The sequence below is a fragment of the Moschus berezovskii genome, chromosome 1 (genome assembly GCF_049115385.1).
Source record: "Moschus berezovskii isolate FMDL1 chromosome 1, NW_MosBer_1.0, whole genome shotgun sequence".
Taxonomy (NCBI): domain Eukaryota; kingdom Metazoa; phylum Chordata; class Mammalia; order Artiodactyla; family Moschidae; genus Moschus; species Moschus berezovskii.
Window position 1 is genome coordinate 140,956,444 of NC_142460.1, and position 17,760 is coordinate 140,974,203.

The following is a 17,760-nucleotide window of genomic DNA, read 5'->3' on the forward strand; positions in this document are numbered from 1 at the left end:
CCCCAAAATGTTCAAATTGTTTTGAAATAGCAATCATTATTGCTGACAGATGTTTTCCAAAATAAAACAAGTCTAGTGTTTATCGAGGTATGAAAGATGTTAAATTAAAGGCACACATGGTAAAGAGTCAGTAATCATTTCACATCTACCACCACACCCAGCTCTTTCGACTTTTCCACTCTTTCTGGGTCAGTAAGAAAAACTATATAACTCATAGAATACCTTCAACGAAATAAGTATGTGAACATACTAAAAATATGTTGTAGCTGCTGGCTATTCCTTCTGCCCCTGAACCAAAGTCCTTAAGAAATAAGTTAAACCATGGGAATCTTAATTCATCCGCAGTGCAGGAAGCACAGGAGACATGGGTTCGATTCCTGGGTTGGGAAGATCCCCTGGAGAAGGAAATGACAACCCACTCCAGTATTCTTGCCTGGGAAATCCCATGGACAGAGGAGCCTGGCAGGCTACAATCCATGGGGTCGCAAAAGAGTCAGACACGACTTAGCAACTAAACATATAATCACTTTGCAAATCTCTTCCCTGTAATACAAAAATACCTTACAATAAGAAGCAACTTTTGCAATTGCTAAATTTAAAATATTTCACATAGTACTTTTCAAAGATTAATTTTCTAAAAGAAAGAACCTGCATACAAATTAGATGATCCTTCTGTAATGAATAGAAAGGAAATTTAGGAATGGCCATGCTGTTTCAAATACATTCTGTGCTTTTTTTCAGTCCATCATGTTTCAGTCTAATTTATCCCACTTTTCCTTTTCTATACCAACATCTGCCCGTAACTGTAGTCAAATGCCTGCTTACATCAAACCCCAACCCTCCTATTTCCTTACTAAAGGAAAACAGGGCAAAATCTCAGCTATTTATTGTTATGAAATAAAACCTTGTGAATTCTATTTCTTGCATCTCTTGAACTTACCACCCTCCCCCCTTTTATTTAGAATAATCTCCTCTCCAATCATCCAACTAGCCACACACAGGATCGGCTCCTGTTTATACAATAAAACTCAACTTTCTGCCAGTATCTGATGTTCCAGAAATGCAAACCTGTCACAGGAAGACTTGAGTGCCCTCTCTAAAAATGAAGAACCAGGATTTTAAAAAGTAACTATCAGGACTTCCCTAGTGGCTCAGTGGCTGAGAATCTGTGCTCCCAGGGGGCCTAGGTTTGACCCCTGCTCAGGGAACTAAATGCCAGTAACTAAGAGTTTACATGCAGCAATGAAGACTGAAGACCCGGCACAGCCAAATAAATAAAAAATGTTTTTTTAAAAGGTAACTCTCTCCAGACAGGTGAACATTTAATCAGAGCTGTTGTGGGTAGAGAGGGGTAATCTTTAAAAAGGACTAGGGAGAGGAGATAAATCAATCTTCAAAGAGAAAAAAATAAAATTTTTTACTGAGAAAAGTACAAGTATGAGCCAGGAAAAGAGTGAACAAAGTCCTCTCAGTTCAGTCTTATATTTAGGCCCATCCTGAGGCACAGTTGCATTCCTGCCTTTGGATTCTGTACTATTCTTTTAGTAATTTTAAATGGATTTCCAAATATGTTGTTTAAACCAGTTTAAACTGGGTTTTTCTCTACTTGCATTCTAAGAATTCCAAATAATATTTCCCCTGTGCTGAACCCAGAAAATCAGGAAGGTATTTGGTAAATACCATGTCTTCTAACTATCAACAGCACTGACCAGTCCAACAGTTCACTGATCATTGAAAACTGCATTTTTAGATGCAATCTTTATTTCTCCTTGTTCTGTTTAGTAGACAAACTAGTAATAGACATTTGTCTAGTGCATCCCTGGCTATGCTCTAAGTTCTTTAAGCAATGAAATCTGAACAAGGGGTTCTACAAACCATATAAGAAACAAGATATTTGGGGTGAATAGACAAACCTGACAAATGCTTTTTAAGAAAAACTACAAACAAGAATGCTTACACAGTGTTCACAGCAGCACTATTTATAATAGTAAAGACATGAAAGCAACCTAAATGTCCACTGAGAGATGAATGGATAAAGAAAATGTAGTACCTATATACAATGGAATATTACTCAACCAGGAAAAAGAATAAAACAATGCCATTTGCAGCAATATGAATGGACCTGGTAATTATCATACTAAGTGAAGTCAAGTCAGACAAAGGCAAATATATGATACCACTTATAGGTGGAATCTAAAAAAAGATGCGAATGAATTTATGCCAAAAACAAAAATAAGACTCACAGACATAGAAAACAAACCAATGGTTACCAAAGGCAAAAGGTAGGAGAGAGATAAATTAGGAATTTGAGATTAACAGATAAACACTACTATGTATAAAACATAAAACAACAAAGACTTACTGTATAGTACAGGGAACTATATTCATTATCCTGTAATACCTCTAATGGAAAAGAATCTAAAAAAATAATTGAACCACTATGCTGTACACCCAAAATACTATTAAATCAACTACACTATATTTCAATTAAAAAAAAAAATGAGTGCATATACACTCTGACTGAAGATCAAAATGGAGACAAGAATTTGCTCAGCATTTTTAAAAGCTGCAAAACTTTTAAACAGGTATGAGTTTACCAGGTTTAAGAATGGTATTATATGAAATCAAATGGTATCCCCTTCCAATTGCCTAACTCTCAGAACACTGCAGTGGCCACCATGGTAAAATCACCTAGGATTACAAAATACACCTAACAAAGCTTCTAAGATTCCAGGTTTCTTGAGTTTATTCCAAAGATCTGACAAACCTAAAATTCAATAAATGATCTGTTTTTGTTCTCTTTATTCTTTGTGTCTTATTCTTGAGGTCACTAGTTTCTAGTTTCCCTATACCTTTGGCATAACATTTCAGGTTTGCTGCAGACTATTCCATAAAGAACTAATAAATTGCATAAGTTCCTCAGCTCTTTGTGGGGAAGGGATTTTTATCTCTTTAATCTGGAAAGTATTTCTCATCAACAGATTTATAAGGTATGTAAGCCGCTCAGTAAAAGTGATTTGATGAAAGCATTCAATAAATGAAAACTCACCTGCATTTTGCAAGAATTTTTGTCTCAACTTAAAATATTTCACATAATGTCATGCTTTTATCCTTTTCAATACATTGTTTTAAATTGAGGTATAATTCACATGCCATAAAATTCAACCTCAGTGCATTTTTCTAAGTTGTCAGAATGATTAGAAAAAAACAACAACATTGTATTCTATGCTAATTCACTGGCCAAACTAGAGATGTCTCCAGGCTGCTTTACTGCTTTCCTGTTTCTCTTACGCTTTACCAGCATGTTGTAGACTGATTTCAGATATTAGAATAAACTCAATAAAAAGGCCAGGAATCTTAGAAAACCACAAACAGGAACCTTAGAAAGAAAACCACCAACAGGATAAGTAGTAGGGGTATCTCAGAAATGAGAGCAGCAGGAAGATGACTGACAATAACAACACAATGACTTTGGGAAGGTTAGCCCCACCAGTAAAGATGGCAGCCAGGTAAAAAAGGTTACGAGGATGGAGTACATTCAAAACTGATACTTTACACGTATCACATCCTACGCCTAAAAGCTACCAAACTGAAGTAGAGGTCAACCAGGTAAAAATCCACCTGAAAGGAACAATATTAGAAAGCACTGTTCAACACTTCAGTTAGAAGTGAGGGGGAGAAGACATGACCGAAGTGGACTACCATGGGATTGTATTCATTTTTTCAATAAATACTGCCTGGCGGCAAGTACTATTTTAGGTTCTAGATATTCAGCAGCAAGCAAAATAGACAAAGATCTATGCTGTCGTGATGCTGGCAACACTCTAATGAAGAAAAGTAAGCTGGTAATGGTCTAATGGAGAGGATACAATTCATCAACTGATAATATCTGAAGCTGTTTTTCTTGTCTTGCTTGAGAAACAGGAATGAAAAAAATGAAACACCTGAGGGACTATGCAAAAACTCACAAATTCAGAGTAGAAACAGCAAAAAAAAAAAAAAAATTCAAAATAAAAGCCTACATCCAAAAATATTCTGCAAGAAGAAAAAAAGAATGATAAAAGAGATAAGGAAGGACTGTAAGAAACCGTGAAACCAAAAAGCAGAATTTAAAAAATATATATTTTGAGGCCCTAAAAGAAGAAAATTGATGGATGGAAAACTGAATCAGTAATAGGTGAATAATACACAAAAATTACAGATCTGAGTAGTATCATCAATAGAGGCAGTTTGTTGATAAACCAGATTTTCTTCCTACAGAAAACACCCTAAGAGACCACAGAATATTTACAACAAGTGATCACAATTGGTCACAAAGAAAGCCCAGGAAGTATGTGGATGAAGACTGTCATCAGCTATCTCAGTAAGCAAAGGATGCTGCAACCATTAAGCCATCAGCCACTGCAGACACTCCCAGCTGCGCACCCTGAGGGGATTCGGGATGGAGAAAAATAGGATACTGGACCTAGACAGTTAAAGTACAAATCAAAGAAATTTCAGTAAGCCCAAACTCTTCCAACTTCCCATATATAGAAAAGCGCTAAATTCATTAACTTGAGAGGTTTTTCTTTCATTAACAGTAATCTGACACTCTGATAACCACTTTTTTTTTCCCTGCAAAAACTCCTGGTTCCTCCCCTACCTCTTCGTAATAGTCCCTTGTTGATGAGAGGCTGTCTCCGAGGGCTAAGTCCTCAGCATGTCCGTGGAATAAAATGTAACAGCAAATGTCACGTTCTCTAATTACAGAGCAAAAAACTAGAGAATTCTAAAAAACCCAACCCACTTTAAGATCTTCTAGTAAGAGTATTACCTAGTTTAACTATGTCAAAATTTTAAATGTGATACCCATTAATGTAATCATAATATTTTATTTCTATGGATTTAGTTTATGTAAATAATTGGATAAGTACACTAGATAACTGACAGTCACCTTAACAGAGTAATTTTATGAAAAATTAGGACCAACAAAGGACTTCCCTGGTGGACCAGTGGTTAAGAATCCACTTGCCAATGCAGGGGACACAGGTTCAATTCCTGGTCTAAGAAGATTCCATAAGCCCAGGCACCACAACTACTGAAGCCCACGTGCCCTAGAGCCCATGCTCAGCAACAAGAGAAGCCACTGCAACCAGAAGCCTGTGCACCCAGACTAGAGCAAGCCTGTGCACAGCAAGGAAGACCGAGTGTAGCCAGAAATAAATACACTCTAAAAAAGAACAACTAGGTCAAACACAAATGTTAAACAAAAGACTGAGTAGTTTAAATAAAGAATACCTGGGACTTCCCTATAGCTCAGATTGTAAAGAATCTGCCTGCAATGCAGGAGGTCCAGGTTTCATCCCTGGGTCAGGAAGATCCCGTGGAGAAGGAAATGGCCACCCACTCCAGTATTCTTGCCTGGATAATCCCATGGACAGAGGGACCTGGCCGGCTACAGTCCATTGGGTCACAGAGTCGGACACGACTAAGTGAGTAACACAAAAAGGATACCTATCTTATGGAATACTATGCCTGTTGATACAGAACAGTATTTACTGATATGAACAGATAAGTGATGGAGGGGAAGGCAATTTCATAAAACCATACAACTATGAACTCATTAATATAAAATATAGCATGTATCTATGTGAAGAGTCAGCTGGAAGGAAGATTCTTCAAAATGTTATCAAAGAGCTACAAGAGTTTTTCATTTTCTTCTACATACTTCCTTTTTTTATTATTTTTACAATAAACAAGTTATTTTCTTAGCGAAACCGAGAAGGAACCTGTGGGGCTCCTGGGCACAGAAGCCTTTTTGTCCCTTGTTTCTTGTAGCCAAGACTCTAACCTTCCAGGACACTCCCTGAGTTCCAAAGGGTAGACAGAACAGTTGCTTATAAGGAAAGTTGTAGCCAAGAAACCACCTGAGGTGAGATTTAAGAAACCAGAGAAGTTCAACAAGACCACCTGGGGCCCTGCACACACCCTAATCCTGTCAGCAACTCCATCCTGAACTATTGTATAAAACTCATGAAATCCCCCTGGGTTTGGACACAAAGCAGGAGTCTGCTCTGTCTTCCTTTGCCAGGCAAACCAATAAAACTATTCTTTTCTGCTGCTGATGTGTTCAGTTGCCAAGCTGTGTCTGACTCTTTTTCGACCCCATGGACTCTAGCCCATCAGGCTCCTCTTCCATGGGATTTCCCAGGCAAGAAGAGGGTTGCCATTTCTTCTCCAGGGGGTCTTCCTGACCTAGGGATCGAACCCACATCTCCTATTTGATAGGCAGATCCTTTACTACTTCACCCAAAACTCTGAGATTCAATTCAGCACCGCCGTATAGAGAAGCTAAGCTTTCAGCATCAACAGTCAGTAATCTATCTTAATTTTTTTTAAGGTGAAAGCCAGTAAGTAAAGCTTTCAAAGGTTTATTTACTGAAGTTACCATTATAACATTAAAGACAATAAAAACAATAAATTGCATAATGAGCACTTGACAAAAGGCAGGAGCAGATATACTGTGCTGGGTGTTATTCAACAGATTATCTGATTCCAGCTCTCCTATTTCCTGTCTACTCTGCCTCTATGCTGAGTCAGGCTTCATTTGCATATGTTCTTCCTTTAGCTAGTAAAGTTCATCCTCTGTATCTCCTGATTGAGTTCCCCATACCCTTCAAGATTTCATTTCCTTCTCTGCAAAGCCTTCCAACCTCCTGAATAGGTAATCTTTCTTCCCTCTGGGTTTCTAAGACTTGTTTTAGAACACTCAGAACAGAATGTTTTACTGTAACATTGTTTACATGTCTGTCTCTCCTACAGACAACTGGTTTTAAAATGTTACAGTTAAAAAAAAAATCATATCTTCCTAAAAACTGAACAGAAAGAGAAAACAAGTGGTATGAAAAAAAGGGCATTAAAAACCAAGGGCTTTGTTGAAGTTTGACAGAAAACAACAAAATTCTGTAAAGCAACTATCCTTCAATCAAAAAACAAAACAAAAAAACAAAGGGCTTGATTATCAGTTCTTGCTAAAATCTATGTGGCCACGATTTCTGATCAATTTTAGGCTGCATCTCAATCAAGATAAAGTATTTGAAAACATGATTTTCCTTTTTGGAAAGCAGGGAATATCAATCAGATGAACTGGAGGACTCCAACTACACTCTTAAGTGACAAAGATGTAAATGAGACATACATACATGCTTTCACTTTTTTCCTTTAAGTTTCTTAACAGTACTTAATGGGATATTAGAAGTAACAGTGTAAAGACTCCTTAAAAAACTGGAAATAGAACTGCCATACGACCCAGCAATCCCACTGCTGGGCATACAACCAAGGAAACCATACTTGAAAGAGAAAGAGACACATGTACCCCAATGTTCATCGCAGCACTGTTTATAAAAGCCAGGACATGGAAGCAACCTAGATGTCCATTGGCAGAAGAATGGATAAGGAAGTTGTGGTACATATACACAATGGAATATTACTCAGGTATTAAAAAGAATGCATTTGAATCAGTTCTAATGAGGTGGATGAAACTGGAACCTATTATACAGAGTGAAGTAAGCCAGAAAGAAAAACACCAATACAGTGTATTAATGCATATATATGGAATTTAGAAAGATGGTAACGATGACCCTATATGCGAGACAGCAGAAGAGACACAGGTAAAGAACAGACTTTTAGACTCTGTGGGAGAAGGCGAGGGTGGCATGATTTGAGAGAACAGCATTGAAACATGTGTGAAATAGATCGCCAGTCCAGGTTCGATGCATGAGACAGGATGCTCAGGGCCGGTGCACTGGGATGACCCAGAGGAATGGGATGGGGAGGGAGGTGGGAGGGGGGTTCAGGATGGGGAACACATATACACCCATGGCGGATTCATGTCAATCTATGGCAAAACCATGACAGTATTGTAATTAGCCTCCAATTAAAATAAATTAATTAAAAATAAATAAGAAGTAACTGGAATATAACCAACATCCTTATTGTACAGAAGAAAAGTTAAGAGCTAGAGATATATAATTTCCCCTAAGTCATTCAGAAGATAAAAAGGCAGACCTTTTTAGACCTCCAAACTGCTGGTCCAGTAAATGCTCAGCTTCCCAGTAACTACACCATTCAAAATTTATGAGGTTTCTGAATGATATATTAAATTTGATTTTGGCTACCACTTAATGGAAAACTGCAAGGAAACAATGTCCTAATTTTCTGTAAGAGGAGATAAAATCTTAAAACAATTCATATTTTACTTACGGCCAAATGCTTTGAACTAAAGTACCTCATTCATTATTCAGAAGAAACAACTATTATACGCACGGCACTCAGTTAGCTCCTGCTATTTATTTTCAAAATGGTCAAAACAAAATGATGACTAAATTCTCTATAACTTTAAACATATACCAGAGTGGCAGGTGCAACAGCTACCATTTTATTTATCTCTACAGCACTCTGCCACTACTCTACCATCTGGATCAACTTCCTATTAGTCCTTCATTTCACCGTTTCCAAGTAGTACATTCTTCCCTTTCAGCATCTTTCTAAAAACCAAAATTTATCTCATAACCATTAGTGTGTCACAGTTTAAATGGCCATATTTTTTCCCTTCTGAGTGCTACATAAAATAAAGGTGTATCTTACAATCTATCATATCTTAAGTTTTGAGAAATATAGTACCTGTTATCTTACAATCTATTAAATCTTAGTTTCGGAGAAATATAATCCCTGCTATTTAAGTTTTTAGTTTCAGTTACTGTGACTATTTGGGAGAGATGAAAATTTCTTTGTAGGATTTTGCCCTGGCTACTCTGTTTTTAGTTTTAAAACTGAACAAACAAAACAAACTTATGGTTACCAAAGGGGATGGGGAGGTGGTAAATTAAGAGTTTAGGATTAACATATATGTACTACTAAATTTTGAACTGTGGTGCTGGAGAAGACTCTTGAGAGTCCCTTGGACTGCAAAGAGATCCAACCAGTCCATTCTAAAGGAGATCAGTCCTGGGTGTTCATTGGAAGGACTGATGCTAAAGCTGAAACTGCAATACTTTGGCCACCTCATGCGACAAGTTGACTCACTGGAAAAGACTCTGATGCTGGGAAAGGTTGGGGGCTGGAGGAGAAGGGGGCGACAGAGAATGAGATGGCTGGATGGCATCACCGACTCTATGGACGTGAGTTTGAGTGACCTCTGGGAGTTGGTGATGGACAGGGAGGCCTGGCATGCTGTGATTCACGAGGTCGCAAAGAGTCGGACACGACTGAGCGACTGAACTGAACTGAACTACTAAATATAAAACAGGTAAACAGGGATCTACTGCATAGCACAGGAAATGACACTCAATATCTTATAATAACCTATAATGGGGAAGAATCTGAAAAAGAAAATATATATAATATATATATCACTTTACTGTACACTTTAAACACAACATTGTAACCTACACTTCAGTTAAAAAAAAAAAAATTCAGGATTCCTCCCCTTTCATTCCCCCACTACACACACACAAATCTGCAAAAAACTATTATCTCCTTTAACCATTTATCATTAGACATCGCTCCAGAACAGAGAAGCCACCTTTGACACCTCTCATTTCATGCCACCTCTCCGGCCCAAATATGTGATTACTAGGAACTAACTTAATCTCAGGAAGATCTCTTAAACCTGTCCCTTTGCTTCTACCACCACCTTTCTATTCCAAGCTCCACTGTCTCTTGCCTGGGCAATTTCAAGAGTCCCCCTAAATGCTCCCTGTAGCTATTTTTTGTCCCCTGTAAGGGGCTTCCCTAGTAGCTCAGACGGTAAAGCATCCGCCTGCAATGCAGGAGACCCAGGTTCGATCCCTGGGTGAGGAAGATCCCCTGGAGAAGGAAATGGCAACCTCCTCAAGTATTCTTGCCTGGAGAATCCCTGGACAGAGTAGCCTGGTGGGCTACAGTTTATGGGGTCACACAGAGTTGGACACGACTGAGCGACTAACACACAAAAAATGTCTTTCCCACAGTGATGCTATGCTATGCCATGCTAAGTCACTTCAGTCGTGTCTGACTCTGTGTGACCCCATAGACGGAAGCCCACCAGGCTCCCCTGTCCCTGGGATTCTCCAGGCAAGAACACTGGAGTAGGATGCCATTTCCTTCTCCAATGTGTGAAAGTGAAAGTGAAGTCGCTCAGTCGTGTCCGACCCCTAGCGACCCTACAGACTGCAGCCCACCAGGCTCCTCCATCCATGGGATATTCTAGGCAATAGTACTGGAGTGGCTTGCCATTGCCTTCTCCGTCCCTCAGTGATACCTACTGATTTTTCCTTAACATGGCCCTTTAGACCTTCCAGGGTCTGGGCCACCTTCTATCTGGTGTTTGAGGTCAGGAGCCTTGGCCTGAAGAAATTATGTTCTCTCCTACTATAAGGCCACCAAACGTGTTATTTCCATTGCTCAAACGTGCTCTCTAAATATATTATAACCTTTAAATCTCTATTCAAAGTTCATTTTCTCATGGAAACCTTCCCTGATCCTGTGACTAGGTCTCTCTCATACTATATTACTTTCCTATTGCAATTAACACCACGGTAATTTTATGCATTGTCATGGATTAATGACTGCCTTCTATTCTTGCCTTTAACATCTATGAGAGCACCGAACTGAACTCCCAGCACCAAACAAAGCATCTGCATAAACTTGGGGCTCAACTATTTGTTGAAAGTACAAATATTTGTCTAAAAAACTATAACTCACAATTTCTCAGATTTCTTCCATTCAGCATTTTACTAATCTTGATCAATATTAACATCCAAATCAGTCTTTGGTCTTTATTTTCTTGCCTCCATACTATGAAAGCAAAGGCTAAATTGCCATAAATTTAAATTAAAATGTCTTCTAGTAATTGTTTCATTTACTTCTTAAAACTCCACTTAGAAATTGGTTGTCCTAAAATTAAAGCAGTGGGTTCTTTAACAAAAATTAGAAAATTCTGATGCATTCTGCTTATGTTTTGAAATCTTAACTTTACTAGTCTTAGTAAATCAATTGTCAAATGTTCAGTTCACTAAGTATTAACCATGAAGAGAAGAGGTGCAGATAGTAATCTCTTTAAACTGCAACAACTGATACTATGCTGTAAGAATGATTACATGTTAATTCACATATAAGGGAGGAAAAAAGCATGCATACAAACATGCCAAACAGTACCTGTCAGAATACATTTACACAAAAATCACAGGAAAAAAAAATGTGATAAGGAAATTTTAAGTTCTGATCAGAAAACTTACTTTTTTATGCTTAATGCCTAAACGTCCAAGTAAACAATATAAATTTTCCTCCAAATATGCAACATCCTTCAGTTCAGTTCAGTCGCTCAGTTGTGTCCAACTCTTTGCGACCCCATGAATCGCAGCACACCAGGCCTCCCTGTCCATCACCAACTCCCGGAGTTCACCCAAACTCATGTGCATCAAGTCGGTGATACCATCCAGCCATCTCATCCTCTGTCATCCCCTTCTCCTCCTGCCCCCAATCCCTCCCAGCATCAGGGTCTTTTCCAGTGAGTCAACTCGTCGCATGAGGTGGCCAAAGTGTCAGACTTTATTTTTTTGGGCTCCAAAATCACTGCAGATGCTGATTGCAGCCATGAAATTAAAAGACGCTTACTCCTTGGAAGGAAAGTTATGACCAACCTTGATAGTATATTAAAAAGCAGAGACATTACTTTGCCAACAAAGGTCCATCTAGTCAAGGCTATGGTTTTTCCAGTGGTCATGTATGGATGTGAGAGTTGGACTGTGAAGAAAGCTAATCGCCGAAGAATTGATGCTTTTGAACTGTGGTGTTGGAGAAAACTCTTGAGAGTCCCTTGGACTGCAAGGAGATCCAACCAGTCCATTCTAAAGGAGATCAATCCTGGAAGGACTGATGCTAAAGCTGAAAATGCAAAACTTTGGCAACATCCTTACACGCATCTAAGTCAACTGCTTGATCAACTGATGTAATAAACCAAACATTCAGTTATACTGTGCTTCTCAGTAGGCTTTAAGAGGCGCCACATCTGCCCTGTTCACCAAGTTATCTTTAGCCTTTGGCACAAGTGGGTCTTGAATGAGGATTTACTGAAAAAATACATGAAAACAGAATAGGAAGTTTGTTGAAGTTACTCTGCATGCTTGATCTCTCTCCCTTCAATTCTATTATGCATTATTTTGTTCTATTAGCAATTACAAAAGTGCCACAATTAATAGATGATATATTGAGTTAAAGAAAGAGTACTCATAATAAATATAAAATAATAAAAGGCAAAAGCAATGGAAAGGAAGGGGAAAATAGCTCATGTACACACTGCTATATTTAAAATGGATAACCAACAAGGACCTACTGTATAGCCATGGAACTCTGCTCAATGTTATGTGCCAGCCTGGGGAGTTTGGGGGAGAATGGATACATGTATATGCATGACTGAGTCCCTTTGCTGTTCACCTGAAACTACCACAACATTGTTAATTGGCTACACACCAATACAAAAGTTTAAAGTTTGGGGAAAAAAGAGTTCTCTGTTAACACTGGTAATTAATGATAAGTTGCACTTTACAGCACTTCGATTTTAAATGGAATTCAAAGAATTTTCACAGATTTATCCTCGTCTTGGCTTCCTTCATTTCCCAAACAAACTTGCAAATAAATGCCCAAGAGAGTCTACCAAAATCAGAAACCAAATATTCACTTTACTATATATATACAGATTAGTCTCAAGGGGAAAAAGTTAACAAACAAGCTAAATTTACCTGTATTTGGTAGGGCATAGGGCATATTTTTTTAAATTTATTTAATTGGAGGATAATTACTTGACAATATCATGGTGGTTTTTGCCATACATCGCCATGAATCAGCCACAAGTGCATGTGTCCCCCCCCCGCCCCCCCGTCCTGAACCGCCCGCTCCCCCTCTCTCCCCACCCCACCCCTCTGGGTTGTCCCAGTGCACTGGCTGAGTGCCCTGCTTCAAGCATCGAACTTGCACTGGTCCTCCATTTTACATATGGTAATACACGTTTCAATGCTATTCTCTCAAATCACCCCACCCTCGCCTTCTCCCGCATAGTCCAAAAGTCTGCTCTTTACATCTGTGTCTTTTGCTGTCCTGCATACAGGATCGTCATTACCGTCTTTCTAAATCCCATGTATATGCATTAATATACTATTGGTGCTTCTCTTTCTGACTTACTTCACTCTATATAATGGGCTCCAGTTTCATCCACCTCATTAGAACTGACTCAAATGTGTTCTTTTTTTTTTATAGCTGAGTAATTCCACTTTATCCATTTGTCTGCCGATGGACATCTAGGTTGCTTCCATGTCTTAGCTAATGTAAACAGTGCTGAAATGAACATTGGGGTACATATGTCTCTTTCAATTCTGGCTTCCTCAGTGTCTATGTGGGATTCAGTTCAGTTCAGTCGCTCAGTTGTGTCCGACTCTTTGCGACCCCATGAATCACAGCACGCCAGGCCTCCCTGTCCATCTTTCAATTCTGGCTTCCTCAGTGTGTATGTGGGATTCAGTTCAGTTCAGTCGCTCAGTCGTGTCCGACTCTTTGCGACCCCATGAATCACAGCATGCCAGGCCTCCCTGTCCATCACCAACTCCTGGAGTTCACTCAAACTCATGTGGGATTGCTGGGTCACAAAGGGGCACAGGGCATATTAGCAGTTTTTTTTTGCCATATACAGATTTGTTTTTTTAGAGTGAAGCATTTTTGTATGTAAGATGCTTAGGATGACTGCAAAAGAATGTAGGACACGTCTCTACTTCTCTACTTAAAGAATAAAAGGAAACAAAAACTAAGTAACAAAAGTTCAACTAAGGGCTTTCCTGGTGGCTTAGTGGTAAAGAATCTGCTTCCCAATTCAGGAGACTCTGGTTCCATCCCTGATCCAGGAAGATCCCACAGGCCAAGGAGCAACGAAGCCCGCCACAACTACCGAGCCTGTGCTCTAGAGCCTGGGAGCTGCAACTACTGAGCCCACATGCTGCAACTACTGAAGCCCCCGCGCCCTTCTCTCGTGCTCTGCAACAAGAAAAGCCACCACAATGAGACACCCGTAGGCCCAACCAGACAGTAGCCACTACTCATCACAACTAAAGAAAAGCCCGTGCGGCAATAAGAACCAGCACAGCCAAATACAATTAAATAAATAATTTTTAAAAAGAAGTTCAACTGAAGAACTTACGACTTTTTTGAAGCTTAATTTTAAGAACTGAACGCCTTTCCCTATATTTATTTTTACATTTTCAAAACTTTGCTGTGTACCTAAGGGGAAGGTACATTTGTTAAATTATTGTCACAAGTAAACCGATATAAGTAACTGTAAAAGAATATTTTTGAAAAGCACAAATGAAACCCAGAGATAAGAAATAGAAAAATTACATAACTTGGAAAATGCAGTCTTTCAACTACTTAAATCCAAAAGTATCACACTGAATCCTTAATAATATTTGTAAGTAAGAAGACTGCCACTTGCAAATGAAGGAAAAAAAAAGGACAGGGAGGGGGGAGTCAGAATGGTCAAGCCAAAATTCCCATTTACAGTATCACATACGAAAGATGATATACAATGATATACGCCAGGCACAAAGTAAACACTACAGGAAGCTTTTTTCCAATCAAAAAGAAGCAAGGTTTTAATTTTCACTTCAAAAATCTTATTTTCTGACTTTCTTTAAATGTCACTTAAACTGATTCAATTTTAAAGATTTGCTTAGTCTTTAAGATTGAGCAAAAAGCTAATTGGATAAACAGAAAATCTAAATTTTAGTACACTTTAATATTAATACATGAAGCTTGAAAAAAACTGATTTTAAATGTGTTAAGGCCAATACCAATATTCAAAAATAACAGGATTCTTCAGATTCACTAATCTGACCACCTTCTTCTGAGGGAAGAAAAAAAAAAATCTTACAGGATTTATCCTCAAAAATAGATACAGGATTCTAATTTCTACAATTTTACAATTTTGGTTTCTGTTTTTCATCGGAGCCTTTCAAACGTTCCCCAACACCACTTACCTTATCGCATGAATTGCTATTCTGCTTCTAATACTTAACTAGGTAACAACAAACTTACAGAAATTGGTCAAAAACTGCCGGGTTTGGATGAGGGATTGTTTTTGCTATTTCTCTTAAGGCTCAAGAGATCTGAAAGGTGGAGAGAGATGCCAGGGCAAGGAACTCCCGGGAGTAAGGGGATTGGAGAAGAAGATGCAGTTGTCTGGGAGTGAACGTTTGTCAGAAGAGCAACGTGCTCCTTTTCAAAAACACTTGGAAATTGCAAACGGAGAATAGGCTTCCCCTCCAAGCCCATCAGCTATCAGAATCCCTACTCCCTCATCCAACAGTCACTTTGGCGGATCCTGGAGAAAAAGACGTTGACCCAAGCTAACCTTCGTCTAGCCGGGCAGCGAGGCCGCCAGGCGTCACCCGCGAAAGGCGAGAGGAAAAGTGAACCCAGTGACAAACGCTGGAGCTCCCGCGCTGACGCTGCGCCGACTCATACAAAACCCACCTCCGCAAGGCAGCCGGATGGCCGTGGCGTGACGCCGCCGACCGGTTCTCCGTACTGACAAGTGTCCCCAAGCCTTCGCCTTTCAGTATTTACCATTCCCCTGCCCTCCATCCCCATCCCATTCATTCGCGGAACCAAAAAACGAAAGTGAGCGGTTGTGCTTGGAGGCAAGGAGGGCGGCCAGGCCGTCCCCGCGAAGAGACCCGGAGGAGGCAGGCGGCGGAAGGCTGCGGGCGCCGTTCTTCCGGGCCGGGGAAGGTTCAGCCCTCTAGGCCGCGGATCCGGGGCCTCGCGTAGTCAAATGGGCCGATCAGAGGCGCGGCCGGGAGCCGGCGTACCTACTCACCAAATCTGGAACTTGAGCAGAGGCCCCGTGGCGTACTGCATCTTTAACCTCTTGCCAGGCACGCCGCCCAAGTTGGCCGAGGCATCGCTCCGGACCACCGCCGACGCCGCCACCAGCAGAAGCAGCAGAAGCCTCATCTTAAACGAGCCAGCCACTTCGGCCGCCCTCACACTGAGACCTCAGCCAGCCCAAAGCCGAGCCGGCGCTAGGAACTGATCCCCACCGCGCAAACGCGATCCGCCAAGGTCGACCCGGGAAGCAGGAGTGCGCATGCGCCGCCCGGCGCCGGCGCAGGCTGTGCGAGGGAGAGCCGACCCGTTTTCTTGTTCTGACCCACCATGTTGGGTGTGCGGGGGAGGCTCTGGAATGCAGAGAGACTGTAGGGAGGGACCTATTGCCGGTGGGACGTCAGCGGAGCCTGGTAATGAAAGCTCATGACACAGCTGGATTCTGCACACAATTTAATCCAGACATTTATCTCCGCGAGACGTTTTAAGAACACGTGATTAACAGTCTAAATTCAGGTGTGGGAGCTAAAAGAGAAAGCCCCTGCCTTCCGAACGGAGAAGGAAATGGCAACCCATTCCAGTATTCTTGCCTGGAGAATCCTGTGGACGGAGGAGCCTGGTTCCCACTATGGGGTTGCACAGAGTCAGACAGGACTAACATACTGGGTTGTCAAGTAGGTTCTGAGCCATTTGTCCCAACCGACTTGAAGACAGAGTTTGGGGTAAATGCGCAGTACATTAACATAGTTTAAGACCAACATTTCCGTAAGAAAAATGCATTGGTTAACTCAAGGTTTGAGACTAGTTAACTTCGGGTGAAACCAGGTGTCATTATGGCAACACAGTGTCTTAAGAGAAACTTCCTTTTAAATTTGTATCCGGTATCGCTAGTTTATTTCCTCCTGGCGCTTAAGGGATATAAAAATGTCTGACACTTGTAGGCTATTTCCTCCCTTTGGAGACTCCTGGCCTTCATGCCTGTTACCCTCTCACTACTGACATGGGCCTATAGTGAAGGAAAACGCAGCATTTACTATCAATGCGCCAATACAAGGGGGAAGAGTGCTTTGTGCCTAAAATCCTGAAATCTTCGATGGTTGGGAGGGGATAGTTTTATAGGCAGAATTTGGGGTGAGGCCTCAGGGTGGGTGGCTTTCTTTTGATTGGTTGGTGGTGAGTTAACAGCGTGGTGTACCAGGAATCTTGGGCTCAGCCTTAAATTACCATCCTCCACCTGAGTAGGGGCCTTGTAATGTCTGCCTATTTCCCAAGACCACACTGTTGTGGCTGCAAGATTCTTTTTTTTTTTTTCTTGGCTGCTTCAGGTCTTAGTGTTGGCACTTGGGATGTTCCCTCCGTCGTGTAGGACCTTTCAGTGCAGCTTAAGGACTCTCCAGTTGTCACACAACGGCTCAGCAGTTGTGGCGTTCCAGTATACTTGCCCTAAGACATGTGGGATCATAGTTCTCTGCATTGCTAGGTGGATTCTTAACCACTGGACCACCACCCTGCACCATTTCTTGAAAGCACTTCTCTGGTCTCTGCATTCTCTAACTTCCCTGATAGCAACCTTTTGAATCTTCTCTTTAGAACTCAGGGAATGTCAAAGAGGCTAAATGAAGCCTACTTTCTGCAACCAAGAAACTGGGGACACAAAAAGGACTAAAATCAAAACCAAAGTAAAAAGTAATCCATTGCCATTGGTTGATAGCTGTTTTAGGTCCCGTCAGAGAAAACCTTAAGATCAAGATTACACCAGGAAGTTTTAAAGTTTCGTTTATTATTCAATGCAGCACACACTACAGGAAATCAAGGAGAGTCTGAGTAAGAGGGTTTTAGAAAAATTATTATAGTATCTGGGTTTCAGATGAT

At 40.5% G+C, this 17,760-nt stretch overlaps 1 protein-coding gene across 1 annotated transcript in view; it reads right to left on the reverse strand.

Annotated features, from left to right (window-relative positions):
* Nucleotides 1-16,149, reverse strand: part of SELENOT (selenoprotein T) — a 29,509-nt gene extending 13,360 nt beyond the window's left edge. The window contains exon 1 of the mRNA XM_055411835.2: nt 15,881-16,149. Coding sequence (XP_055267810.2) covers nt 15,881-16,017 — 137 coding nt within the window. The 5' untranslated portion in view covers nt 16,018-16,149. The remainder of the gene's footprint in view (nt 1-15,880) is intronic.
* Between the last annotated feature and the right edge of the window lie 1,611 nt (nt 16,150-17,760).